This window comes from Peromyscus leucopus, chromosome 2 (genome assembly GCF_004664715.2).
Source record: "Peromyscus leucopus breed LL Stock chromosome 2, UCI_PerLeu_2.1, whole genome shotgun sequence".
Classification (NCBI taxonomy): Eukaryota; Metazoa; Chordata; class Mammalia; order Rodentia; family Cricetidae; genus Peromyscus; species Peromyscus leucopus.
In genome coordinates this window covers 140,516,869-140,533,476 of record NC_051064.1, presented here as the reverse complement: position 1 = coordinate 140,533,476, position 16,608 = coordinate 140,516,869, and the positions used below count along the sequence as shown (strand labels likewise).

At 52.1% G+C, this 16,608-nt stretch overlaps 1 protein-coding gene across 8 annotated transcripts in view; it reads right to left on the bottom strand.

The window, feature by feature from the left end:
- Positions 1-842: 842 nt before the first annotated feature.
- The window catches only part of Ubr4 (ubiquitin protein ligase E3 component n-recognin 4), a 116,419-nt gene continuing 100,653 nt past the window's right edge, over positions 843-16,608 (bottom strand). For 6 of the 8 annotated variants that reach the window (XM_028875261.2, XM_028875262.2, XM_028875266.2 and 3 more), the window contains 9 exons: positions 13,806-14,024; positions 12,787-12,900; positions 11,528-11,670; positions 11,035-11,196; positions 9,678-9,872; positions 7,262-7,486; positions 4,231-4,321; positions 3,407-3,569; positions 843-1,229 (listed from right to left, as the gene is read on the bottom strand). In XM_028875261.2, coding sequence (XP_028731094.1) covers positions 1,165-1,229; positions 3,407-3,569; positions 4,231-4,321; positions 7,262-7,486; positions 9,678-9,872; positions 11,035-11,196; positions 11,528-11,670; positions 12,787-12,900; positions 13,806-14,024 — 1,377 coding nt within the window. In that variant the 3' untranslated portion in view covers positions 843-1,164. The remainder of the gene's footprint in view (positions 1,230-3,406; positions 3,570-4,230; positions 4,322-7,261; positions 7,487-9,677; positions 9,873-11,034; positions 11,197-11,527; positions 11,671-12,786; positions 12,901-13,805; positions 14,025-16,608) is intronic. The other 2 variants (XM_028875264.2, XM_028875268.1) reach the window with 1 other exon arrangement.

The following is a 16,608-nucleotide window of genomic DNA, read 5'->3' as shown; positions in this document are numbered from 1 at the left end:
GTGGCAGCCTCAGGCAGGGAAGCCTAGTCCTGCTGTCCCAGAGCTAACCCATCCCTCAGTGTGCTTGTCTGGTCTGCCAGAACCTCGGAATAGTACCCAAACCGAGCACCTTTGTCCCTCTGTTAGGTCTGAGCACCACACTCCACCTTGTGGCTGCAATGGCTCTGGGGGAGTGACATGGTGCCTTGGCTGTGGACGTCTTCCAAATGGGACCAGAGGCACCACAGGCCCAGGGAGCGAGCCTTGTGAACCAGACATTCAGAGGGGCTGATGTCACCCAGAGCCTTTAGTTGACTGGCCTTCTAGAACAAAGGAGATGAGAGCTAGCCAGCTCTTCCTCCACACACGGCTGTGATTGGGTCAGCCTTTTGCTGAAGTCTGAGAAAGGCTCCGGGGAGCCCAGGAGGTGGGGAGCAGGTCTCAGAAGTCCAAAATGCAACATCAGAGGCACCACACCTGTCAACTGACGTCCCAGCTGGGGACTTGGGGTGCTGGGTCAACACACAGGCTCTTTCTTCACACAGCTGCTGGGGAGGGTCAGCAGAGGACAGGCCTAGCAGTGGGAACAGCTATTCTCACTGTTCTGAGTCTTCCCTGGGGTCTCTCCTCTCTGCCCGGCAGCCAGCAGGAGACTGTCAAATGTTTTCAAGGCTTTTGAAGTTTGAAGGAGATGCTGACCAGGGCCTGCTCTGCTGAGCCCTCTTTTGGCTAAGGACTAGAACACCATTAGCCCCCTGACCCCCCAGCCCCAGAAGGCAATTCAAATTCGGCAGTCTTCCTGGTGTGTCTCCATAAGGCTGTAAGTGCACTGGCAAGCACTGGCAAGGAGCAGCCAAACCCCCTTTCCAATGTGTACCAAGTCATTCATTTATTTCAAGATGGGCACACTCAAGCTGGCTGGGACAGCTCACAGCCCCTAGGTATGTATAGGTCCTTCAATGGCTCGGGCTACAGACAACTTCAGAGCCAACGCAGCACACACACACACACACACGCGATAGAACAGGATGCCTACAAACCCCAAGCCACTCCGAGAAAAATGAGGGAGGAGACGGGTGCTAATGCAGCATCTGTGGGGAAGTGAGTGCACACGGAGGGACGGGTGAGGGAGGAAGGCAAGCTAGCTTCAATCTCGTCACCGCCATCTCATTTCCGTGGGGATGGTCAGGGGATTGAGTTCAACAGGTCCTTTAGGAAGCCTTCTGGATCGGTGACTTCTGACAGAAGACCTGGAAAGCAGAGACAGAGTGGGAGTGGTATTCAGGGCCTCCAGCTCCACTGAGTCACAGACGCCTCATTCACGTACAGAACATACTGCGCCAAACATGCTCCAATGTAAGCACTTGCTGGACTCCGGCAATGAGGGGGAGGTGATCACTGTATGATAAATACTGTTCCAGAAGCGGGTGCCACCAGAGACAATGCAGCCAAGGCCAGTTTGAATTCCCTGGAGGAGACGATTTCAACCTGTCCAGGGGCCACTGAAGGGGCTGTAACCACACCCACAATCCTAAGGTTGTTTCTCCGATTGCAGACTGGTCTGTCTCAAACTCACTCTGGAGCTGAGGATTTCCTTTGAAGTTCCGTGCTACCACACCGACACACTCGGTGCTGCGGACCAAACCCAGTGCTTCAGGCACACCAGGCAAGCACTCTTAGTTGAGCTAGCCCCCCCCCCCCCCCAGCAGTGCCTGTGTGGAGATGTGTGTCTTTCTCCATTGCTCTCACCGCATTTTCTAAGGCAGGTTCGCAGAGTTTGCTGGCTGGCTAGACTGGCAGTCCAGCGAGCTCAGTAGGGGACCCTGCCACCTGCAGCCTCCAGTGCTGCAGTTCTGCCCACACCTGGCTTTGATGGGGTGCTGGGGATCAGAACTCAGGACCTCATGCTTGCATGGCCGACCACAGCTGAACCATTTCCCTGGCCCCTGTAAGTGATTTCTGATGGGAGCACGCCATCTCCTCAGTCTTTGTCATCATCTTAAATTGACCTAAGAAAGGCAATCGCCAATGGTCTTGTGGCTGGACTAGCTCTGACTTTCATGGTCACTTTGATAGTCTCATGTGACAAGCACAGGGTTTGGCACTAAGGACACAGCTCTGTGCTCTTGGTCAGGATTAACTCTGAGGAAAATGGTCAGCCAGGCTGGGAAGACATGGGTGGGAAGATCAAGGAGCTTTGAAGTAAGAAACAGAGACTTAATCAAGGGAGGCTGTGGCAGCTCAGATAGCAAGGCAGAGACAGCATCCCAGGGCAGAGCCCCCACTGGGCCATGAAGACCAGGGGCCGGCAGAGTGCCCAGTACTGGGCAACAGAAGAATGCATGGGGACAGGATCCCGGGCCTTCAGTGGGTCTCCGTCCCAGAGGACAGAAAGCTAAGAGGGAATGTTAACACAAGTGCTCACTTGGCAACAGGGCCTGGGGAACTCTCCCTGCATCTGTACACAATCTCCACAGTGAACACCACAAAGTCGAGAAGCCGGGAACCAGCTAACCAACAGGAGCTGGCCAGGGCAGGCTTCCTCTGCTTTGGCTTCCTCTCTAGGACAGCACCAGTGGAGCGGGGCTGTGACACAACATTTGGGACCTAAGAGTGTCACCTGTAATCCTAGGGTGATTTTCCCTGGCCTGAGCCCAAGTCACCCTCATTCCTATCACTTCTCAGATAAGAAACCTAGTAAGTTCCAAAGTATTTGCAATTAAGTGACCAATTTGTACACATCATTTGTAGATGGGAGAAAATGGACTTGAGCTCTGGGAGCTGGGGCACAACGGCTCGGATGTTGCCCTGCGTGTGTCTACTCCAAGGTGCTCCCTGCTGACCGCCTCCACCTACTTCATGACCACAAGAGCCTTCCACACCTGCCCAGGCAGCCGTGAGGCAAGGAAGACAAGGGACCTTTCTCCTGTTAAGTCTGAGCTGTCACTAAAAGTCAGAGCCCGAAGGTGCTCGCCTCTTCTGCGCTACCCATATCTACCTAACCTCTAGTCTCTGTAACAGCACCAACAGGATGAGGCCAAGCAGAGTAGCGTGGAACACTGAGCTCATAGACCACGGGCAGTGGTGGAGCTTGGGGGCCACAGGCACCAGTGCATGCTGCACTGAAGCTCTCTCATTTTTGGGTTGACTTTTTTTTTGGAGAGAGGGTTTCACTATGTAGCCCTGGCTATCCTGAAAACTTTCTATGTAGACCAGGCTGGCCTCGAACTGAGAGATCCACCCGCCTCTGCTGCTGGGATTAAAGGCAAGTGCCACTACACCTGGCAAGTGGGAGGTTTGAATGAACACCTCTCCTATGCCTGGAGGTGGCTACTGTGTGCCGTTTCCTCTGCTCTGTGAAGATGAAAATAACAGCAAGTTCCACTGAGACAGACTTGGGTTCTGCCGCAGAGAAAACTGCACTGACCTGCAGCATCGAGGAACTCTGAGAAGGTCTCCACTGGCATGAACTCTTCCTGGAAGGTTTTCAGGGCTTTGTCGGCAGCTTCATAGATGGGCATGTCATTGTGGCGGATGTACTCGGCCAGAGAGCAGGACCAGCCGCCCTCCGTGTTACTGGTGGGCACCTTCTACAAGAACCAGCGGGACATGGAGCCAGTGAATAACTGAATGCAGCTGGCTCTCTGCCTCCATCTCAGCCCTGTGGAGAGCCCACCCAACACATACCAGAGCCTTCCTGGAAGCAAGGAGGCCCTACACCTCCAGGGCCCACTGGCCTTAGTTACTCTCCACGAGGCCCTCCTTGTTTCTGCAATGTTCTACACGGACCCACAATTTTAACAAGGGTCTTCCCCACACCTGCATTTCCAAGACCAAGATGATTGGCATCTCTGACTGGACCATTCCACTCATGATCACAGGGCTCACTCCACATACCAACCCTCTAAGACGTGTGAGGCCCAGATAGGAAGCAAGACATTCTCTAACTGGGGCTATGTAGGACAAATTCACAAAGAGCAAAGTGCTATCCACAGGCAAGGACAAGAGTGGGAAGGCTGTCAGTGTGCTCACTGCTTGGAGGGTGCATGACAACAGGCTTCAGCTGTTGACATCTGGGTGTGCAGGTCTGAGCTGAGGGTGCTCACCTCTCAAGTGGAGACCTTTAGCTTTTCAAGGGCAAAGCACCAAAGCTAGTGAGGAGTGTCAGAATGTGGTCACCAATGGATTTTGGGCAAGGATGCACATATCCCATATCTCATGGAACTGGCTGAGCCCCGAAGGCTTCCTTACCTTAAACATGTTGTAAATGAGGTCAACAAGAGCCCAGAAGAGCAGAGAAGAACGGTAGGCAGAATAGTCCTTCACTGTCTTATCTGTTAACCTGGAAATGCAGGGCAAAGATGTCTGTGAGGACCCTGCAGAGATGGGACATAGTCCTTGGGGACTGAGGGTACACAGAAGCTATTGCTCATGGCCTGAGTGAAAAGCAGCTGTGGGTAGGGAACCTGGAAGCCCTGGCTCCCAGGCTGCTGCATGAACTTCATCTGACAGTCTTAGCATTTTTCTAAAGTGGGGTAACAGCAACAGGGAGACGTAGGTACACAGCACTCAAAAGTTCTAACTTAAGCACAAGGTTCCCATGCTCCCTTGTACTCTGCCCCCCACAAGCTCCCAAATGTAATGGTGGCTAACAACGAAGAAGGGAAAACAAAGTTTCTAACTCAGGTTTTACCTGCCACCAGGAGAAATCTACTAGACAGCCAAATTAGCCAAACATGTGCTCTGCAGAAAACTAGCAAGCTGGTAGAAAATCAGTGTTGAGCAACCATGATGTCTAGGACTGCCCCGGCAACCACCCAATAGCTCCCAAATCCTAGGGTAATCTCAGAGCCCCTCAAACACCCCTTTGTCTCTCTCCAACAAGTGTCATCAGCACCTGAGTGACCTGGCACAGGCTTGAAGGCCAGCCAAGTGCCGGAACACTGGGGCGCCTCTGTCAAGGTCCACTGCCTGCCGTGGACATCCCCCTTGTAAGGGGCCATCCCACCAGGCTCTGAAGGATCAGAATGCCCAGCACAAGGGGAGATCTCATTCATGGCTGTGGAAAGTAAAGGCCAGATGAGCCCCTGTCATGACTTAAGGTCAAGTTCTACATCTCACAACACTCTGGTACATATCCTATGACCAAAAGACAAGCAGCAGAGTGCTCAGCGTCAACTACTCGTTTAGTTTAGGGCTTGCCTATCATGAGAGGAGCCAGACACAACTGCCTTCAGCAGCCGTTTAACTCACAAAGTCAAGCCTGTTGGCATGTGCTACCTGTAGCCTCTGCTCTGTTCCCTTCTGCCCACCGGCTTGGGAGGTGGGGGGTGGCACAGCTGTCAATGGTACTTAAGATGGGCCTGAGGGTAAGGACAACTGTCCACATACCAGGTAAGGTTCCAGTGGAAGCCTAGCCAACTTCTAGGCTAAAATATCTGCTGAATCTATTTTGCTGAATGTTAAACACACAGAAGTCATTAGCTTCTCTTGAGCTATAGTTTATATACTCTCGTGTGTGTGTGTGTGTGTGTGTGTGTGTGTGTGTGTGTGTGTGTGTTGGGAATTGAACTTAGGACCTCACACATGCTCGGCGAGTGATCAACCACTGAGCTATAGCCCTAGCCCATTAAGCTATGGTTCTGTGTATCTGCTACTGCCTCCTACCCCAAAATGTACAGACTTCAGACAGAACCTGCTGCCAGTGATGGCACCCAACCCCGGTATAAGAGACACCTTCTACATGCCCTTGATTGAAAGGCCTCTCCTTCAAGAGTGTCCCAATCCTGGGCAATCCCTCAGCACCTTTTCTAGTCTGTCTGGCAAACAGCAGGCTTGGAACCTGGACCACAGCCGGGCTTGGCCCTCACTGTGGCTGTCCTGCTTTGGTAAGCATGAGTCTTGGGTGACCCTGCCCAGCTTAATTATTTACAGCTAATTAGGAAAGGTGACTAAAGTGCTACATAGAAAATCGCAATGCATGAATGCAGCTCAAGCTGAATTTCCTAATTAAGCCATGACCAAATCAGCTTTTCCTCAACTGCGGGGACAGGAATGAGTTTCCCTCTTGGCTGAAAGAACAGCTCGGGTGGGCTCAGCCTCTACCCCATGCGGAAGCCTGCCGGATAAGCAGCCATCTGTGTGCTATGAATGCAATTCCTGTCTCACTTTAACAACTTCAGCGTCTGAAGACCTAACTTTTGATTTCAAGCATCTAGTTAATCATTAACACTAGGGCTCTTAGGATGTCCTGGACATGACATGTTTGGAATGGGGGCAGGAACCTAACAATTCACTCTTTCCCACTTGGCCCAAATAGGCTTCTGTTGGCTAGACTCAACAGGACAGTGGCAAACTGGTCACTCTGGGGGCATGAAGTGCCAGAGCTAAATAAAGGTAAAGCCTCAGGTGGGCCAACTCAGGTATTGCTGCTCCCACAGGACATGTCATCACCATGGCTGGAAGGGAGACTCCTGCTCCCTTCCTGGCCTCTAAGTGTGGAAACGATCCCTGAGTCTAAGCTAATGAGTTCAGAGCTACAGCAGGACTACACAAGGACACCTGGGCCTCCACTGGCGAAATAAAGCTACCAGGCCATAGGCTGTGGCGCAGCTCCCCAGGGTGGGCAGGGACTATTCAGGGCCAGGCTGAGTCTATTCTGTGTGCTGTGACCACTGGGGTACTACTGTCAAAGAGCTTGAGAGGAAGGCTCTGACTTCACTTGCAGATGGTTCTTTCCGATAGCCCCCATCTGACCCAAACTACAATGCAAAGTCAAGACAACAAGGACCACTTCCTGCACGTGCTCCTCAGTTGGTGCACACAGGATTGCAAAGAGGGTCTAGGAGGCCTAAGTAAGGTAGGGCAGATGAGACAGGAAGGAAAGAGAAGGACAAACTTTTAGTCACTGGACAAAAAATCCCTAGCCACAGCCACAACCACAGCTACACTGAAACCTCCTTAGTTTATACCAAAGCCCCCAGAGCCAGAAAGTCTGGCTCCTGGGCTTAGCCTCGATGCTGGCCCTAACTGCCTCACCAGCCATATCCCCTGAGGCCTGGCTGTCTTCCTTTCTGAATTTTCTAGATGGAAACCCAGATTCACCTTTGCAGTGGCTCAACACAAGACCCAGAGGGGCTCAAGCAAACTCTTAGGGTGATGACTGGAGCCAGAGTCTACAGCCAAGGCAAATGAGCACAACAGGCACACATCACATGACCAAGACAGGCTGCAAACACCGGGAAGACGCTGAATGGAGCAGCATTCCAAAGCAGGCACTGACCTGGTAGCTCCTCCTGGAGCCACTGCCCGGGCATGTGAGGCCACCAGCAGCCTACGCAGGATCTCCACACGCGTGGCTCTCCACTGCTCAGGGGGTAGGACATGCAAGGCCAGGATGGTGAAGTAGTGGGGCCCGTCTACGTCAAAGGCGCTCTCTACCCACTTCTCTTTGGGCTGCTCCAGGAAGCCTTGGAGGTTCTTCTCCTCCCGGGATGTTGCTCGGGTCCTGGAGGAAAAGCATTCAGATGGCAGCAGGGAAGGTGTAGGGCTAACCAGGATGGCACTGGACAGTCTTCTGGGCTCGTACTTTCTGCCACCCCCTCCTCTCTACAACCCAAGCCTTCTGCCCTCTCAGGTCCGTGACTGTGTCACTTCAACACAGTCCCCAACACCTCCTGGCTCTTGGACGGGGCATGGTTACCACTTCTCCAGTGTGGACTTGTCATCATTTTTCTAGAAGCCCAGGGAAAGGAGGTGACTTACTAAAGTCACCAAGCCAGTAAGCAATGGAGTCCAAGAGTGGGTTTCCTGACATGGTCAACAGCCCACCTTCTCCACGAATTCTATTATGATGACGTAGTCTGCACTGCAGTAGCCCTGGCACCCAGGCTCCCCGTTTGGGCTGTTTGCTCATGCTCTGTCCTCCCTCCCCATCATCAGCAATTTCTTCCAGGCGGGTAGCTGCTGCTTGTCTGAACTGTATGTCGAAGAAGACAGCACACTGCCAGGCATCCTTCTCAGTGCTGCACGTGCCTTATCTCATTTAACAGGCATAAGAAGCCCTCGAGACAAGAAGCACCTGTCCAACTGTACAGGAGAGCAAGCTACAATACTAGGATCTAAGCCCCTTGCCAAGCAAAACCTAGACTGAGGCCCCAGGCCTGGTTCTTGAGTCTGTCATCAACTCTACCCCTTACTCATGACAAAGTCTTGCCAACTGCCAGGACCCACACAAAGAGGCCAAGAATCTCCATCAGCATCCCTATAACCTACTGGTGCTCATCTATGAGGGAAGACAAAACATCACCCAAACCCCCAGTGTCCAGGCTGCAGGTAGCATGGCCATAGTCACTATATGTGGCTATAGGGATGCAGAAGGATGGTACAAAGATGCCCTGCTTCCTTTTGCTCCTGCAAAATGGGCAAGCCGAGACTCAATTGGAACCCTACCTAGCTCTCCACCCCTGTGGGAACCTCAGACTTGTGGCCATGACAGGCTCTTCTCAGGCTCGGGTTTGGCTCACTAGCATAGCACATTTGCTTTTGTGTATAAATGTCCATCGAAGACCCAACTGCCTTATGACCAAGCTCATGCCGCTGTCAAATGGCTAGCAAAGGAAGCAGCCTGTGGCTGAGAAGGAGGCCCTGCTTGCCCAAGGAAAGTACAACAGAGCAGACCCCTGGAGCCACCAGTTCCATATGGCTGGGTCAATCCTGGGAAGCGTTGTCCTCACTGGGTCTCTCTGCCTGAGCAGTCCACTCTAGCTTACCGCTGCCAAGAGGCATGTCTCTGCAAAACCCACAGCCTTTGTCAGGGCCCTAAGAACACTGGCAATTAGCACTGCTGGGGCCTGCAGCAGGGTCCAGACAGTGGAAAGCCTGTGCTGTTGGCAATGCCAGGTGTCTCTTCTGACAGCCAGGGTGTTTGGCAGATGATGTCATGTGCTATGAAGAGCCCTGCCCTGTTGAGTTAACAATGAAGCCTGAAGTCTCAAGGTCAGATTTTATCTCACAAGAAAAAGGGAGAAGGCAGGGACAGGACAAGAGCCTCGGTATCTCAACAGCATGGTGGCTGCGTGGGAGGACTGTGCCCTGCCTTCCCATGGCTACCAGCTCTACCTCCTAAAGCTGTGGATCTCAGGGAGAAGGGTCTGCAGGCAGGTCTACACCCAGTCAGATAAAATCCAAGAGCGCAGGCACAGAAATATCTTAACATGCTTCTAAGCCTGGCTGCGAGTGGGAAGGGCTTCTGTCTCCTCCGAGGCCTCTGACACCCACCCCATTTGCAGCCACACAGACACCAACAGCTCTTTCTTCCTTGCCAGCAGCATCACTGGCAGACTAAGAAAGCCAGTGCTCCACTCCTGTAACCGCCTCAGGCCCGCCAGAAGCCTGCAGCTGTACCGGCCGTGTGCTCAGACCAACGACATGATGTGACTCTCATCCACGGTCCCTCTTTGAGTCTGAGAAGTGGAAGCAGCAGCTACTCCGTGCCTGCTCCCTCTGAAGACCAGCCCAAGACCAGAGCCTCTAGCTGCCCACAGTGGGGATGGGGGAGCTCTGGGAAGGAAGTCACCCTCACTGCTGTGCTCTGTGCAACGGTCAAAACCGTGGATTAGTAAAGGCTGGGGGATGTAGCTAAGCAGAGAGACAGAGAGTGTCAGTCAAGGTAGCATCTGGGGCCATAGGACACTGACGTGTTCAGGACGTAAAGCACGGTGTGAATGATGTACGGGATCAGGTGGATGTTGCTCTCTCGGCCGCCCCCACCAGTGTCTGCACTGAAAGACTGCTCCATGGCGAAGCGTAGGAAGAGCAGTTTGATGTCATGGATGTTGAGCTGGTACGTGGGTTCCCGCTGGCCGGTACACTCCTGGAGGTAAGTGTTGTGCCTAGGGAGAAGCAGAGGCAACATGACATGGAAGCCAGACTCCTGGTAAAAGCTTGGGGTGGAGTGCAGAGCTCTCCTGGTCACTCCCGCCTGCTGACTGCAGAGGTCAAGTGGAGGCTGTCAAGACAGACCCTAGGACACTGCTGCTGCTACTACTGCTGTGATTGCATGTGGTGCTCTCAATGTGGGCAAGGGACCACCACTTTGGGGGCTCATTCCTTTCTTCCTTTTTTTTTTTTCCCCTGAGACAGGGTTTCTCTGTGTAGCTTTGATGCCTGTCCTGGATCTCTCTCTGTAGACCAGGCTGGCCTCAAACTCAGAGATCCACCTGCCTCTGCCTCCCGAGTGCTGGGATTAAAGGCGTGTGCCACTGCCACCTGGCAGGGGGAGGGGGGCTCATTTCTTAACTGACAGATGTCATGGCCACTGGTGATGACACACTGTGGAGAAATGTGAACTTATTCTGGTGACAAGGTGATTTATCCTTAAGAATGATCTTTTCACCCATATGCCGTTATGCTGTGCTTTCTCCCTTCCTAAGTCCATATACAATCGGCTCTACCTCTTGCTGACTGGCCCTGGGTAATGACTCCACCTATGCCGTCTATTCACATGTGCAGCAGGGACACACAGCGCACAGCTGAGGATGCTACCCACCACCACTCTGGCATCATCACTGCCGGGGTCTGGTGGACTAAGTACCTTATCCTGTGGGCTGTAGACTAGGACTCCACGAGGTCCCAAATGCACAAGGACCCCAGAAGCTTCAGCTATTACAGACTAGATGTGGGAACAGAGAGGCCTTAGAAGGAACCCCCATCCCACCCCGGGTGGTTTCACAATTGAAACACCAGAGCCACAGACCATAGACGTGAACTCTGGGGAGATTCTGACCCTAAGGACTAATTACAGGAAGAAAGCTAATGAGAAATTTTCCATGGAACCCAAGAAACCAAGGATGCCGGTTTCACGCCAGCAGGTCACTTTAGTCAACCCTATTTTTCAGCCCTATCTGCTCAGAACAGCTAACATAGACAGACATGGATGCCCACTGAAGTGTCTGGGAGATGGCATCACCAGGGGCTGGTCTATGGTCTAAGAGCTGATTCCTTCCATCTCCTGGAAACTGCCCCCTTTCTGCTATGAAAACACTCAACACTCACCTTGCTAAGCAAGTGGCAAAAGCTGATTCAGGGACGTGAGGGCCCCAGACTGGAAGAAGCCCATTGCACTTCGTGTTGGCATTCTGCAGGGCAGCACTCTCCCACTCTTCCCGGCCTCTAGCCAATCTGGATGGGGACAGGGAGGAGAGCAGGGACAAGGAACTGCTGGGATTAATCTGGTAATGAGGCACCTGGGTGCTGAGGGCTTGCTAACACTAGTCATTTGTAAACTCTACAGGTAAGTGTTTGCTTCATTAATTCAGTCAAGTAGGACTGCTTCCACCAGTCCTGGCCAAGGCCAAACATCCAAAGCCAAACAGTTTCTCATGTGGTAAGTTCATGGGGGTCTATGGGAGCTAAGGTAGACACCCTATTGCTTGGAGATAAGAAAAGCAGAAGCCCCAGCAACCCAGGGCTCTGAGCCATGGTCCACTCATCTGAAGCTACACAGGTCCAGGCCGGCTGGAGCCGCTCTGCAAGAGCCAACGCCTACCTGACAGCAGCTAGGTGACAGTCGTAGTGCACAATGTTGAAATGGGACACAGTACTGTATCCCTGCTGTTTCCGGGGCTTGTTCTCCATCTCCTCCAAAGCTACCCGCTTGGTGAAGGTGTAAATGCCTAAGACCTTCGTGGGCTGAAAAGACAACACAGCAGGGTGCAGGGGGCCGGGGTGAGGGGAAATTCCCAGCCAAGCTGTGCAAGGAGCTGACAAGACATGGGGACCTGAGCATCTCCCTTCAGATAGGTGTGAGCATCATTTGCTGCCACAAACTCAAGTGAAGCTCAATTCCTTGGGGCAGTATTGAGAGGATGCCTAAGAGGCGACTAGGTCATGACAGCCCTATTATGGGGTTAACAGGAACCTAGCAGATCCCAGGGTCCCACTCTTAAAATTCCAGAACCTTGAGCTCAATAACCTTCTGTGTGTGTGTGTGTGTATGTGTGGTTTCAGGAATGGGAGTTAAGGCCTTTTGCATGACGGGCAAGCATCCTAGCACTGAACTACACTCCCAGCCCCAAACCTCTGTTCTTATAAATAATTCAGTGTGTGTGTGTGTGTGTGTGTGTGTGTGTGTGTGTGTGTGTGTGTGTGTGTATGGGGTGGGGGTGCAGAGATCTAAGCCTAGGCCTCTGTCTGTGCTTCATCTATCTAGAAGGGAGACACAGTGTCTCCATGGCCACTTGCTTTACGAAGCTGTCGGGCAGTTATCTATACCAACCAGGACACTAGTAGTCCTTCCACAGCCTAGGAGCAAAGTGGGACTGAAGAGGCCTCTCCTGGTACTGTCAGAAAGCAAACAGGCCACTTCCCCACTGCTCTTTCCAGATGTCACTTCATTTGGACACACTTAGAAAGTGGGGCTCTCATCATTCCTAGTTGTCCTGAACTGAAGCAATGCAGTATAACCTTAAGTCCCCAGGCCTGGGGTTAGCAGAACGCCAGCTGGAATTCTAGCTTTGCCATGTGCCCTTTGCATCCCTACCCATCAACTGGGGCCTTTAATAGGGTTTAAAGACAAGTGCCCTGGCATTGATAGAGGATGCCAAAAGATGGTCTCTTCAGGTGCCAACGATGCTCATGCTCAGACCAGTTGGCCTTCCTGCAGCTGGCCCCTGTGTCAGTCTCCCAAGACACAAGCCTATCTCAGTACAAAATGGCTTGTAGGAGACTGGCATGTCTAGACACAGAGCCAGGCTGTGCTAACAACAGCCAGAGCATGTGCAGCCACGTGCTGCCCAGCAGCCCTACCTGGAACTTGTACCCCTCCCTGCAGATGCAGCATGTGAGGCCCGGCTCCTCTATCAGCTCTTCCATCTGCTTCAGGAGCGCAGTCTTGGTCACCACCTGGCCCTTTTCATTTGTCTACAAGGGAACAGAGGCAGCACGTCATAAGAGGATTCCCACATGCCTTCTCACCCTGGCTTGAGGTGACCACACAGACATAAAGGAATGCTGTGTGGAAGGGAGAGCCCTTCTGCCGTGCTGGAGGGCAGAACTAGGGCCTTGTTGGCCCCAGCAAGCGGCGAGCACTCTACCACTAAGCCACACACCTGCTGTCTCCACTGCTTTCTACTGAGGGAAAGCTCCGGGATCCAGTGAGGAACCATCAAAGCAGAGGACACCAAGCAGTGGGAAGCTGGCATGCTGCCATGTTGCCACTTGTTACCAAAAAGCCCCTTTGGTCTGTGCCAGCCCCACCACGTCTCAGTTGCCAAGGGCCGCTGTGTTCTGATCATTTACTGTTCCCAGCAAGCGTCAAACTGCTGACACACGAGTTTGCTTGTTAAGACAAGGCTCTTCCAGGGCTACCATTTCCTCCAAAGTAGGACAACGGAACCCTTTGTGTTGATCAGACCCTGTTCAAAGTTCCGTCCACACTTAGTAGCTATGTGCCATGGCCAATGTGCTTCACTTTCTTTATCTGGACACGGGTATAACGATGTCAAGCCACAGGACCACTTGAGGGTTTAAATATATCTTATATATGAGGTTCTTGCAGTGTCTGGCATGCAGCAAATCCTGGATATAGAGTAATTATTATCTCCACTTTTACTGTTTGCACGAACCTGCCAGGTCACTTTACTCTGAGTCCCCGAGTGTGGTATGGCAGCAGTCACATCTGGAAGTGCCCAGCACACTACCTCTGCCTCTTTCCTTGTGCAGCCTTCACAAATCCTGCCCAGCTCCTCTGGGAAACACATTAGTCTGCCTGGGGTGCGGGAGCAGGGGGAGGGCCCTTGTTCACAGTGGAGACTCAGAGGCCTTACCGTCATGCCCAGAGTGCCCAGAGCCTTCTGCCTCATGGCCATGGCCATGCGCTTCTTCTCTGCCCGGGTCTCCCTGCGGGCCGCATCAATCTTCTTGTTCACATCAGGGTGTTCTCGAAGGGCCTCCAGCAGGTTCTCAGCCAGGGTTCCAATGCCCTCGTCACTGGACACCTGCTCTAGTTTATGCAAGTTTGTGATGGAGTCCGTTCCAATCAGAACCTATACAAAGAGATCCAGTAAGACCTATGTATCTAGTTACAGAGCAGCCTTCCATCAAGGCTCAGTCAAAGCCTTTGACCATTAGTGAGTGCACAACCTATCCAGTTACGGAGGGAATCTGTCACCCAGGCCCAGTCAATACTTTACAATCAGCCCAAGTGCACAAGCTTGTGTCACTGGCTTCACAGAGGTCAGAGCCTGAGATTCTCCACTGCTTCAAGATGCAACTGGGAGGTCTGGCTTTGCCAGTGACCTCTACCGAGTTACTTCCACTCATTAGCTCCAGCATTCATTCTCACCCAGAATGAAGATGGTGTCCAGGCAGCTGTAAGGACGGAAAGTGAGACAGCATGGGAAGCACCATGCCTGTGAAGGGAAAACCAGAGAGCTGCTCCTGCTGAAAACAGTGGGAGCACCCGGCAGGGTCTGCAGAGGAGCACCCCAGGCAGAAGCCCTGAATTCACAGGAATTCCCTAAGTTCTGCTTCTGGGTAGCTGCAGCCGTCCAACTGGTGACAGCCCTCCCAGTCTATAAGATACCAGAGGCAAAACTCCAGCATGTGGGAGTAGAGATGACAAAAAGTTCAACAGCTATCAAACCCGAGCTTGGCAAAGCTGGCTTCAGGCCCCTGTGGCCCCATGTGACGGGAGTGGAGGCAGGTGTAGTGGAGAAAGGCCTCCAGGTGAGCTCGGTGGGTGGTCTCACAGCATCACAAGTTCGTGGTGGGATTTACTATGTGTGGGATGTAAAACTGAAAACAACAGAGCCCACTTGAGGTGAAAGTTTGAGTTGCTTGCCTCAGATCACTCACTAACTCGTAAATCCACCCTCACTACAGGAACACTGCAAACCCATACCTCAGCAAAACTGCATGTTATCTCATGCCTCTCATGTTCTAAATGCTGAATGAGCTCTGTTTAAAACCTAGCAAACTTTTCCACAGGCACCCACACCCCGAACTCAACACCCTCAGTGTTTCCTGTGAGTGTGCATGTGCATACACGGAGAGACGTGTGTGAAGTAGGAGTAGGGCAACCACAAGACCTTGTCTACACGATGCTCACACACAAACAGGAAGGGTGGTCTATACATGCAGGACTTGCGTACCATCCCTTTTCTCTCTACCCTCAACCTCGTCCATCTCCTCTGATGGAACAACCATTCCCTTCATCCTGAACCAAAAGACCGGGCAGAGTTCTAAAGTGACCAAGCCCTTTCTCTCTCCATATCCCAGTTAAGCCCCTCCCAGGTCTCTGCTCGAGCGGCCACTGGCCATTCGTTCACCTGGATCATGACAAAAGCCCAGCACACATTCATCATCTCTCTAACTTCTTACAGCATGCATGGCACTGCCGGTGGAGGAAGACGCATGCGAGTACAGGGTCCACACCTGTGATCAGAACACTTAGGAGCTAAGGCAGGAGAACTGCTGGGAGTTTGAGGCTAGCCTGAGCTTCATAGGGAAGACTTGGCCAGCTAGGGCTGCACACTAAGATGTGTGAAGAGCCATCACATTTAGCCCAATCACAGCTGTTCCCTGGTATCCTATCCAAAACACAGCTGTTACAGGAAGTGGAAAAATGTGTGCAAAAATTGTACTAGGAAGGCATATCAACTGTGGCTATCTACTGGATTGAGACAAAGCCTATTAATGATAGAGATCTGAGTAAGACCTTCACTGTATATGACTGACTCATTACACTTTTGAGGTGAGTTATCAGAACAGGCTGCCAAATGAAAATGCAGAACTATATTCAATGCAGAACGTTTTAAAAGCAAAATAATTAACTCTATGGATTCTCAAAACTCAGCATTAAGCCTTACACCATCCACCTAGAAAATGGCAAGACACAAGAGTCATTTCATGCAAAAGACACAGACAAAGCACAGGAAAGGCAGTGTAGCATCATTAACCATTAGGGAAATGCAAGTCAAAACCAGAGCCAGGCACTAGCCCACTTAGCAGTGTGGCTGGGGTAAAAATAGCCACTCATGCACTGCCGCCAGAAATGTAAAGCAGTCTGCTACTCCAGGAGAGTCTGGCAGCTTCTTTTTCTAACTGGTGTGTGTGCTATGTCCCTGTGAGTATAGGCATGAGTGTGGAGGGCAGAGGAAGACTGTCGGAGCCACTTCTCCCTCCACTCTGTATGGATTCTGGAATATAACTCAGAAGGTCAAGCTGGCATGGGAAGTGTTTTTACTACTTACTGAGCCACACTGCTGGTCTGGCAGCTTCCTAGAAACCAAACATGTAAGTACTACCCATCAGCTACTACCCTACTAGCTACACACTCCCGGGCATGTGCCCCAGAAAATAAAAACATTCACCTCGGTTTGGTAGGTAATACCCCAAATGTGAAATGACTAGCTGTCCTGTAACAGGTGGATGGTTACAGCCCGGAACGTATCCCTGTGGCAGGACACTACTCAGCAACAGGAAGGACACAAGACACGTGCAATGACCCAGGAGTCTCTTCAGAAAATCCCAATGAACAGAAAACGCCAGTCCCAAGGTGACATATTTCATGGGCCCACCTTCGTGACATTACAGAAATGGAGAGCTTAGCAGAAGTCTGTGGGAGGG